This window comes from Pteropus vampyrus, unplaced genomic scaffold, assembly GCF_000151845.1.
Source record: "Pteropus vampyrus isolate Shadow unplaced genomic scaffold, Pvam_2.0 Scaffold11, whole genome shotgun sequence".
In the NCBI taxonomy this organism is placed as follows: domain Eukaryota; kingdom Metazoa; phylum Chordata; class Mammalia; order Chiroptera; family Pteropodidae; genus Pteropus; species Pteropus vampyrus.
Genome location: NW_011888792.1, coordinates 9199625 through 9212100, shown reverse-complemented (window position 1 = coordinate 9212100; position 12476 = coordinate 9199625). Strand labels below are relative to the sequence as shown.

Sequence of the window (12476 nt, the reverse complement as noted above, 5' to 3'; positions counted from 1 at the left end):
TATGTATATCTTTTTCTATTTTCCAGCTTCTATCCCACACTGTGTTTTATATCCCTTATGAATTAGAACTGTGTCTTGTTCTTTCCTATATCCTCAGTACAAAATTGGCCCACCATAAATATCTGTTGAATAAATTAAGGAAAGCTTATTTTCTCCTAGTGTGATGAATTATAGCATATTTGCACCTTGCATGTATAAAATGACTATGGGAAAACAGACTTTCATTCTCATAAATATTTAAAATTATTGACTCAAAAATATCGCAACTGACCTGAGATACATATAAATCCAGAAGAGAAAAAAGCTTCATTGTATGCAGACAAGTTGTCGGTCTGGGCGTAGACAGCATACGCGGACATGTACGAACAGGCACATTCCACGTAGTCTGAAGTGTCCTCAACCACTTTGCAAAACTGACTGTCAGACAACCAACTAGGGCAAAAATATAATTGTCACTACTCATTTTTCATCAATACTTAAGGTGTTGAAATGGCTTTAAAAAAATAACTTACTGAACTCAAGAATACTTAAGCAGACCACAATTTCAAGAAGAAACATGTTGTCCAAGAAATGACACAACAGATCCCACAAGGCACCTTTTAAGAAGCAGCCTAAGTACTTTCTAAACCTGCAAAAGCACAGCGAAGAGGCTGCTCCTCTCAACAGAGAGGTACCGGTCACCACTTAATCTGAAGTAAACACAGCCAAGGTTTTCAACCAAAGGCACTCTTCTCTATCTCTGAAATATCCCAAAAGATTGGCACAGCCATGATAATGTGTAGTATTCACCCTTCTTCATTTTTCATAATTCCTTGTATTTTGAGCCACACAAATAAATACTTATATGCTTTTCTAAAATTCCTCCCTCATTTTTTCTGGATTTTGGAGCCAGTTATAGTATATAAATGTTTTCCAAGGTTCTTTCAAGTATTCCATTCTATGAGGTCTAGCTAATTTAAGACAAAAATGTTGTCATGATTACAGCAAATATGGCATCACATGTCAAGCCTTCTGAGCATTCCTCAGTGACTATTTGTTGAGTCTCTTCCCTTTTAGTGTCTCTTGATTCCTTTACTTCTCTAAGGACATACAACTTCTTAACCTTAACTGCAGGTTCAAGCTTGAAACTTTTATTATTAATCATATATTGAGGATTACAGAGAGTATCTATGTATTAGGTTTAAGATCTGTCATCAGGCATTAGGAATTTCAACTGATAATTAATTTTTCCAAAGAAAGAAAGAGACTAACCAGAATTTTGGTAACTGGAAGAAAGTTGGTTGGTTACTCAACTAAGGGGTTAAACCTATTTAGAATTTTAGTTTATGTGACTGAAAGTCAGTAATAAACAAAATCTAGTGACTGACCTGGACCCTAGATGCTCTGGGCCAGCACTGCCTGACTCTACAGCATTGTCTAAGCTTTGAGTGATAGAACTGCTCAGTAACTTGAGGCCTTAGGCCAAGGAGATTCCGAGAAAGAATCACTCTCATCCTCCCATTTCTGTGTGTGGCTTTAATCTCAAAATATACTCCAAACCATATGTGGACGAGAATTATAAATCCCTGCTAATTCCTCTAAACATAGAGCATCAGCTCCAGAACCACAAGCCTAAAAGGAAGGGGTAAAAAGAATTTCCTTTCCTGCTCATAAATTAACCAATAACCATAGGAAGGTTATCTGAATTGAGCAGAATTCATGCTAAGTCCCATGAAAGTACTAATAACCAAGAAGTAAGTATCATGTTAAACACATATTTAAAATTGTTTGGCTACATTTGCCACCCGCACAAAGACCACTTCCCATGCTGCTTTGTCTTATTTATTGCAGGGGTTATTCTCCAATCTAAAGTACACTGATGTTCAGTAGAAAGAATCAGGCTCAATGGTACTGGAACGGGGAAGGACCAAATTCTGATTTTAAACAATTATTAGTAAGTACCTTGCAGCAGCCTGATTCCAAAGGAGACACAGAGATGTCTTGGGAACAACTCTAGGCTCAGCAGCATAAATCCTGTAGAAAACCTCATTGCTGCCAGTCAGGGGTTGTGAACTATGACCTTTCACACTCAAAGATAATACCTATAATAAAAAAGAAAAAAGAAAACAGAAAATTTAAAGACGTTTTCAAATTAATGTCATGACTGAATCTCCCATTCTGACCTTCATTTTTCTAGTCATTTTAGTTACCATCTACAGCCACTATTAATAGGTGGCTTCCTTATGATTGCTGGGCACCTCACTGGTTTTCCATTGCAAACTTTCTACCTCCACTTCAGTTATTGAGCAGTCTTCAGCTGCCAACACTTACTTTGACTATAATTGTCAGACTTCATCACAAGTGGGGTACATAATTTAACATATTAGTGAAAGCTATATTTTTTCACTTTCCTTACTTTTACATATAATTTACACGATAAAAATGAAGGAAATATTTTCAACTGTTTTTGAGGTAAAACACTCTACAAATAGTTCATAAAGATGGGACATGTTTCATAATTAGCTCACCATGTGTAGCACTTTCCACAACTCTGTTCCAGCAAATGCATTCTGAGGATTGTGGCTGCTACAGAAAAATCAGATTCCAATCATAAATCTTTATAATAATAGATTACCTTATTTTTCAGGACAGGAAGATTGTTTTCATTTATAAACCACTGCTGGCTGCTATACTCTATAAACTGGACTAATTCACATGTACTCTTTCCAGATATTATTTCTGCATCTGGGACATCCAATAGCCTTTCTGGAACTCGAATATAATCTCCTTCCTTTCCTTCAAACTTGTGCCCATTGATTTGCTGAGGATACCAGTGAAGAGCCAGAATAGACAAATATGGGCAACTGTCAAGGATGGTTTTGCTTCTACAACAGAAAAGCAAAAGATCTGTTAAAATGGCATGCATTATATATATTTTTGTGTTTGTTCTATAAATCCACTTATATTTGTTCAAATGCATTACACTGGGGCTCTGTTCTATGTGTATAACCATGACACTTCCAACCCAGAAGCAGTACAGAGAATGTGCTTTCAGTTCTTTTATGGTTGTCATGATTTTTTGTAGACCTTTCTGCATCCTCTTGCCTTATCCTCCTTATAACTTAAAACATGGGTTTTTGAAAGCTGTTTCACAGATATCAGATAAAATCTGTGGCTATAAAATGGACTTTTCTGTGTTAGTCACATCAGCATTGATGGACTAGGATGAAGAAAAGGCACACCACTAAAGTGAAACCCTCTGCTTTATTTAAGAATATCATTAACCTTATATATCTGGAGCCATGTTTTCATCAAGAGTTTACCTCACCCCTTTCTAAGCCATCAGAGCATTGCTAATTTAACCATGTGACTAGTTGGAGAAACAGCCCTGAACAGTGATCTTTATCCATTCAACAATTCTGTTTAGAATAGGCCTAGGCCTAAGATTCTGTGCTCTGTGAAATTGCTTCCAAACCTTAGTGTGTGTTAAAATCAACTGGAAACTTGTTTAAAAATATAGATTTCTAGATAACACCCTAGACTCACTAAATCAGAACTCCTGCCTAGGGAGGGTGCTGGGGGATCTAGGAATTTCTATTTTTTAACCAGTCTTCCAGCAAATCTGAAACATCTTGTTGTGGACCCATCATGTTTGCAAACAATGAAGAAATACAAAGATAAAGAAGATCTGAAACTTGCCTGGAAAAGTTTAGAGAATACTAAGATAAAAATCATGCATTACATGTTAAAAAGTTATATAGGCCACAATAGATGTAGAGTGTGTATTATTATACCATGGATCTAAATTATATCTTGTCAAGAACCCTAACTAGAAAAATGGAGCTAAAAATTTTCCATGGAAGATTTGAGAAATGAAAGAAAGGGTAAGGACTAACTTTTTCCTCTAGCTATATGTACTCTCCATAAAAAAAAAAAAAAAAAAAAAAATCTGCCCTCCCAGTTTTAACTACCACATTTGAATCAATGCCTTCAAATCACTATCTTTTTAATCCAGCCATTCCTTCAGGGCTCTAGACCCTCTGTCCAAGACTCCTACTGCAGCACCTAAATCTGTACAGCCCACAGACACCTCCAAAATAGCCTAAAATTCATCTCTTAGATTCTCCATCCAGCTTCCCACATATTCACTGGTGACTCTCACCTAAAAGCCACCACTGCAGAACCCTGCCCCCAGCCATGTATAGTGTAGCTGAAGTCAGTGACCCTCAGCCACATGGCTGCAGATCTTACCCCCTCCCACCCCACTAGACTCTGCTGAGACTTAGCCCAGTCAGTGCCTTTGTGGACACCATTACCTTTGCATACATGCACAGTGACTGTACTCAACCTTGACACAACTATGACAAATTCCCGGCCCCTCTTACCTGCTTTTGACTACACTCTCCCTGACACTTTAACCTCCTATGTCCATGACCTTCCACTACACTTTGATCAATCTCACAATCTGCTTTACACACAGGCAGAACTGAGGAGGGGAAAATCCAGTGGGGGGAACCCACATGATCATGTATATTGGCACCACCTCAAGTCCACAGTGATCAACCTCAGTCAGCCCTTAATGCCACTTGACATTGTTTTTACTTGGCTTCCAAGTGATTGTTCTGGACTCCATCATGCTCAATATCCCTGCTCGATTCCTAAACACTCTGCTCTCAGTAGATGCCCTTGAATACTGCTCAGGACAAAGCACAGATAATGCGTATCAGAATGGTCAACATCTTCGGAGTTTTCTGAGTAAAATACTAGTCTTGACCTGATCTCTCTCTTATTTTTTATAATCAGTATGTCACCTTTATGTTAGTTCTATAACCTAATTATTTTCAAGGTATCATACTTCCCTGACTCAATTTTAGCCCCCCTTTCATTAAGCAGTCTCCCTGTTTCTTGATTTACCTAATTCTTTAACATTGTCCTCAAATGACAGATCTACAATCCTAAGTCTGATTCTCTCCCCTCTTTCTCTCTCTCTCTCTCTCTCTCTCTCTCTCTCTCTCTCTCACACACACACACACACACACACACACACACACTGGCCTCAGTGCTAACTGACCTGAAGTAAAGAAGCGATCCATTTCAGAGGGTTCTGAAGACTTAGAGATATTTATAAATAGTACTGAGGAGCTGAACTGCTAATCATCGGTCTCCGATGGAACAGTGTTTAGGAACAGTGGAGAGGACTAGAGAAAGGAGTCCTGAAAGTGTATGCAGAACTGTTCAGATGCTTTGCTGACACTCCTCATTAAGAAAACCTCAATCCCCAGGACTCACTCATCAGGGTTAAAAAAAGAATACAGGGTAAGAGGATGCTGGCTTTGTACCTGAACCTCAAGTCACACCCTGGCGCTGACCTGGGATGAAAGTCTGAAAAATTTGTTACAAAGCAAGTATTTACATCTCTTCTGACCACATGGCACGGCAGCCAGCAGGGGCTGTAGAGTCAAACGAGCCTGGGATTGAGGCTAGGCATCACCATGGACTAACCATGTGACCACTGGCAGGCTGTGTAAGGTCCCCAGCCTCAGCTCCTACATCTGTAAACAGGAATAATAAAAGCCCTAACCATACCTTTGAACACTTACTTTAAATGACCTTTTGTAGGGGTAAAATAATTTATGTACAACTTTTTAGTAAAGACTAGTTCAAACCATAGAAAGTTTTTAATATGATACACTATTTTTACCTAGAAAAAAAAGATAATTTCATATTGCTCAAGCTAATACAATATCAGGACTAGAGCAGAGGTATAGTTAATATCAGTTATTATTATTATTTTATTCTTTGATTTCTCTTGTAACCTTTTTATATACAGATTGACTATCTCTTTGAACATCATGTGTCCTGTGATCTAAGAACTAAAGTTAAAGTTTTACATATCCAACCAATATTTTAATTAACCTGTCAGTTAATGGAAGTCCCATGAATAAAGAGATGATTTAAATTATTATACAAAATTTTTTAAATGTAGTCCTCAAAATATCTCTGAATTTCAATGTAACTTAATGAATACCAGTAAGAACATTCATTAGAAAATAAACTTTACAGAGATTATAAACACTTTTAATCAGAATGTCCCATTAAATAATAGTCATTGCTTTTTAAATAAAATATATTACTCAGAGAACTGGGGGCAAATCTTCATTTCCAAACATGTTCTATTATCAGCCATTTTTTATGTTAAATCAAATGGAAATAAATATTTTTAGATCTTTGTACTAAACCGATCCAATTTACCTTATGAATGCAACTTAGAACACCATGACTTCTAAATAATATTAATATAGCTACAAAATTAATTATATAGTTAATAACGAACATGAGCCACATTCTATTTTTTCCTTTCCTCTTGCATACTTTCTGCCATGAAACTCCAGCCATGAAAGTCTGAAGTTCAACAACATTCTGAGAGCCGACTCCAAATGGATGAAACTGAACCATAACTCTGGGGGAAGCACAACTAATAGCACATCGAAATGCGTCTAAAGGTTAGAATCACTTTCCTTTTTTTATTCTATTCAGAATGTATCTTCTACTCATTATATAAATAAGAGTAAGCAATAAGACTTTGTTTAAATAAAGAACTTTAGAAACAAGAGGGAAATACTGTGGACAGTATAAATTTATTTTCTTAATGTACTTGCTATGTTTTCTTCAAATAATTAACTTCATTTGCCCATTAGGTATAGTGTACTGATTGCATAATCATTACTTACATTGCATTTTATTTTATAAACTGTGGAGGAATACATATAAGCTATAGCTAGTGTATTAAAAGAAACTTACTTTTCACCAGGAGAGCCACAGGTAACATCAGTCAGCAGAGAAAAGGCAAAATTCTCAGTCACTTCAGTAAAGTGACTAAATCCCCTAGTGTCCTTACGCTTTGGGTTAATAAGAGAACAAAGAATCTCATAGAAAAGATTCTGGCTTTCAATACTGAATGCTTGATTTTTTCCTTCAACAGTTATCTGGAAAAAAAATCCAATTATGAAAATCCATCTTTGAAAATAAACTGCTTAAATGATAAATATGATATAATACAGCATGTTCCTTATTATTACCATTAACAAAATAAAAAATGAATCTATAAAGAATTTAAGAGAAAGTGATATCAAAATTAATATTTCAAATACATCCATTTGTACTTTAAAATGCATAATCATTTATAAAAAAGGCATAATCACCAAAATATTTTCTATTTAATAACTAAATAATCTGTACAGATAAAGCCCAAAATTGTTGCATGGCTCACTTATTTTTAACTACAATAATTAACATCATGAGTCAAAACTAATCTTACTTTTACATCTACCCCCAAAGGCTTCTTATTCTGACCAACAACTAAGGAAATAAATACAAGAATATTTGTCCTTAATAGAAGCAAGATTATTCTTGATTATCTGTGTTTCAATGAACAGAAGCCACCACAATAAGTCACTAAATTTCTAAAACATCAAATGAGAAAATCCTTTTCCAAACGTGAGTAGTCAAGAGCTCATGGCACTCTTGCCTTTACCTATAAGTATTAACCCTCCTACCTTGAAGAACTGGGTTTATTTGTTGTTTGAGGAACAAGAAGAGTAAGAGAAAAAAATAGCTTTCGTGACTTATTCTTTTTCCTTGCTAGAATGATGGGGACCATATCTTTATTGTCTGACAGGCACTGTTGTGAAGCTACTGACTTGTCATTCACTCCACTCCTATATACCTGAGAAGTCCCTATTAATTCTTCAAAATCCAAATTAGTCATCACTTTCTCTGTGAATTCTATACTGTGCCCCACCTGCCTGATCGTATACATAATCACTCTCTTTGTAACTTGCATGTACCTTTATTAAAGAATTTATGACAACGCTGAATGATTTGTCTGTTACTCCTATTAGTTGAGCACATTGAGGAAGTGGCTCATGTTCCTCATATTTTTTTTTAGGTATATCATCCATACAGTGCTAAGATGATACTGAACTGAAGATCTAAGTTTATAAGAATAGGCATCTTAAAGACAGCTGGTAAGGAAGAATAGAAATTAATCCACAGGGAAACAATGATAAAGGGTACAGAAGAAAAATTTAACAGAGGAAAAATTATAATGGAAACAATGAATCACCCCATTGGAAACCGAAACAAACTGAATATGTTAAATGGAAAAGAAGCTTAAGAAATGCTCCCAGGACTCAGAGAAAATATATCAGACAAATAGGACAAATTCATAAGATACAACAAGCACACAAAAAGAGCTGGCAGAAGAAAAAAAAATTTCTTGATAAAGTAAAGAAATAATCCTGTTTGAAAATGCAGAGCTTGCATTATACCAGAGAAAATTAGGAAAAGAAACAACACCAGATGTATCTGGTTGATTTTTAAATATTATTTGAAGAGTTTAAAAAATCCTACTGGAAACCAGACGGGGGGAAAAAATTACTAACCGAGAAACAAACATTTGTTTGACATCAGACTTTTTTGTAAATGAAATGCCTGAAGCCCCAAGAGCAACATATGGAGTTTAAGGATCAAAGGCTGTGACCCAAGAATTCTAGAGCCACCCAACCTTTTATTTACATTTAAGGGCAAAAGAAAATTTCTTTTAGTAGAACACACATACATACACAAAAAGCCCCAGAGGGCCATTTATGTAACAGGTCTGTATGAGCTCTGTTCTCAGCGTGTTATGTTAACTTCTATAATTCTCACAATGATCTCATGAGGGAGGTACTAGTATTATTTTGTTTTGTTTTGTTTCCAGATAAGGAAACTGAGGCAGAAAGAGAATATCTCACTTGTCTAAGAGCACGGAGATGGTGCAAGGCCCAGGAGGCACTCGTGACAGCCACCCTGCTGTGACAAAACACGTCCCTACTTGCGTGCCCTAAAATAACAACACTATTGACTCAGCTTGCAGACAAGTCAGTCGACATTATTGCAAGCATGAAATACAAAACTGGGCAGTAAACTATAGAGCTAAGTCTGCATCACTGTTAGTGTGATTATAAAATAAATGTAAGAAATAATTCTTGAAATATAAGATATATAAACATAAAAAAGTACATGGTAACGAGAAATATTCTGGCTCTAAAAGGGCATTTTACATAAACAATAAAAAGAACCTCCAAAATTATCAAAATTGGCTTAGAGAAAAGAGGAAAACCCGAATTGACCATGGAAAAATTTTTAAAACTGTCAGAAGAGAAAACAAAAAAAGGAGACCTTTGGAGGGAGAGGAGAGTCTATCGAATTTTCACAGAACATTACTTCTGTGCTCTTTCAAGTGTTCCAGAACACAAAATTAGAGGCAACGCCTCCTGACTCATGTTTTACCAAGCTTCAATAACCTGGAGACCAAAATACTAAAAAATTAAAAATGTGCATATCGTATTCAGCAGTCTTAAAAGACTGATATTATTAAGCAACTGACAGCATTTAAAATAATTTTCTTTGCACCGTACCTAGGAAAATCAAAAGATAGAATATATTATGTCATAGCAAAAAATTTGCCCAACCAACAGCTGAATTTTATCCAAAAACTCTTTACAGTGAGTCATTTAAGGTTCTTGCTCTTTTTTAGCACAATATTTGTTTCTATTGAACCTAAATAAGTAGTCACTTCTAGTGAGTATAATACCAATAGGTAAGATTTACTGAGCTCTTCCTATAAATATACATATGTGTGTGTGTGTGTGCATACATACACACACACACACACACACACACACACACACACACATACACAGTGTAGAGCAGATTCTGTTTCAAAGAAGTTAGACTCTGGGGGAAAATAAAAATAAAAATTTAAAATACTTTCACTTAAAATACAAGCCCTTATAGAACAAAGTTCTATCCAATACTGGGAAGTTCTACTCCTGAGTTTGAGGATTCCTTAGGCTTAAAGCATATATTAAGTACATTTAAACACATGAAGGGTTGCCAGATAAAGTATAAGTGACCCTATTTGAATTTCAGATAAGCAACCAATAATTGTTTGATATAAGAATGCCCCAAATAGTGCATGCAAATAAAAATATCAATTTTTAAATTTGCAATATACTAAAAAAATGTATTCACTGTTTATCTAAAGTTCAAAGTTAACTGGGCAGCCTGTATTTTATTTGCTAAAATTTCAGCCCTACCATGTGTGATTACCTACATTTTCAGTGCATATTTTATTACTATCTTATTCTCATCATTAAACATGTTTAAAACATAAATTTGTTTTGTATTTTATAGATATGCCAGGCCCTCTAAATGGCTATTATTTTTTCCAATTTTTGTTATTATAAGTAATGCTGAAACAAACATTCTTGTTACACATGTATTTGCATAAATATTCACCACACATATTAGTTGTCTTTTTTTCTTACTTTCCCCCCCAAGTTTAATTGAGATATAATTGATATATAACCAAATTGTCTTTTGACTTAGCTTGTGGTATATGCAAAGAGATGTTCTGTTTAAACTTTACGTGGTCAAGTTTATCAATCATTTCTTTTATGACTTCTGGGTTTTGTTTTATGCTTTTGAAGGACCTTCCACACTTCAAACTTATATATTAAAAATGATTTGTCTGTGTGTTTTGCTTTCATGGTTTGTTTTACAGTTAAATCTCGGATCTGTCTGGTATTTATTTTGGAGTAGGTTTAGGATAGAGGTCCAGTTCTATTTTTCTTTCGAATAGTTAAATCAGCTGTCTCAACACCATTTACAGAATAATAATTTTTGACCCATTTCTTTGAAGTGTCAACCATTATCATATAAGAAATTTCATATACGCTTGCATTTACTTCTGCACTTTCTGTTCTATTCCAGTGATCTGAATGTCTATGCCTGCACCAGTGCCACCGTTTTAATCTGTAACTTCATAATGTATTTTCACATATGATGGGGTGAGGTCCCTCTCATTTTTCTTCTTTTTCAGAAAATTTCCACCCATTCTCACATGTATATTCTTCCAGGTGAACTATAGTATCATTTTGTTCAAGTTAAAAAAAAATCCAAAATAACTTACTGATTTTGATAGGGATTATACTGCATTTATAGGTTAATTTAAAGAAAACTTATCTCTATGGTATTGAGTCTTCCTATCACCACACAAGGTACAGATTTCTGTTTATTCAAGTATTTTGTGTTACTCAGTAAAATTTTTCAGTTTTCTTTATGTAATACATATATGTAGATAAATATATAACTACTGAATAAGTCAGTTATTCAAATCACCAGATATGACATACATATAATAGTATTTCAAAAAACAATATATCATAACATTAAAAAAATTTAGTAACAATAACATGATTTGAAAATAATCAGAGCAAAAGCTGCTTCAGTTGGAACACAATAACAATTTCCTTTTAAGTATCTGAATGATGTTTTCTAGTTGATTTTATAATATTTTATAACACAAAGCATATTTTACTCCTCTAAAAATTCCCAGGTTACTTAGTTCATGTTAATTTATTTTAACATATGACAAAAAAATTGTACTGTTTGCTAATGGTTACTTTAAAAAAGTTAATTACTTTTTTCTAAAGGAGCTTCTTTCCTAATTTAGTTTCATTATTCACAACAGAATTGATAAAAAAAAGTCAAGATGTACTACTTGATAACTCCAGTTAAATAAGTGTTGATTCTCAACCAATAATATGCAGCTCTCTTACATAACTGAGGGGGAAAAAAAAAAAGTAGTGGAATGTCCTTATATCTTCTCTAAATCATATAAAATGAAATTCTGTTTTTTAAAATGTAGTTAAATATACATCCTTTACCTCTCCTTAGCCAAAACGAACCTGTTATTGTCCTATGTCATTCTATCGCTAGAAAATTTAAGCAACTATTTCCTGGAGTAAATTCTTATCTCTAGAACTTCGTGTGAAATAGCAGTCACTTCTCTCTGCCTTACAAGCTATTTGGCAAGGCCTCCTCTTCTCGCCAGTGTGTTTTATAGTTTTCTTTTCTACCCTCTGGGCATTGTATTTTAAAAGATACCATAAGAAGTAAAATAGGGATAATAATCTAAAACTCTACTTTGAACATTTGAAGTATTTAAAAGTCACTATGTAAGAAATACAGCATTTGGAAATTTATATGTACTCAAAACTTTTTACTTGTAAATATGTTGATAAGAAACACCTTGATAAGAAAGCCCCCGAAAACACTCCACGAGAGTCTTTTCCTTTAGTAATAATTCTTTTTGTTTATCTTCTTTCACTTACATTCTTACGGTCTAACATCGCCATTTAATACCATCATTTGCAGAAATGTAAATAATAAGTAGGTTTAAAATAAAACCTGGTCGACCTAAGTCCACACTAATTTGAATGCCTGAAGTCATTGGTCATTCTTGAGTTCTCCTTTTCTGTGCAAGTTTTCAGTGCCCAGAAGGAGCAAAGAACAAGTAGAAGGCAATAGCTCCTGTTCTGTGGCATTTAAACTGGAAGAACTATATAGTTCGCCTTTTTTTATAGGCTCAAAAAAGTGAGATGCAGTTT

The 12476-nt window shown here is 34.6% G+C and overlaps 1 protein-coding gene across 1 annotated transcript in view; it reads right to left on the bottom strand.

The window, feature by feature from the left end:
- The window catches only part of ADGRV1 (adhesion G protein-coupled receptor V1), a 494515-nt gene that overhangs the window by 279417 nt on the left and 202622 nt on the right, over positions 1–12476 (bottom strand). The window contains exons 82-85 of the mRNA XM_023522723.1: positions 6781–6965; positions 2615–2864; positions 1942–2081; positions 272–432 (exon numbers count right to left, since the gene is read on the bottom strand). Coding sequence (XP_023378491.1) covers positions 272–432; positions 1942–2081; positions 2615–2864; positions 6781–6965 — 736 coding nt within the window. The remainder of the gene's footprint in view (positions 1–271; positions 433–1941; positions 2082–2614; positions 2865–6780; positions 6966–12476) is intronic.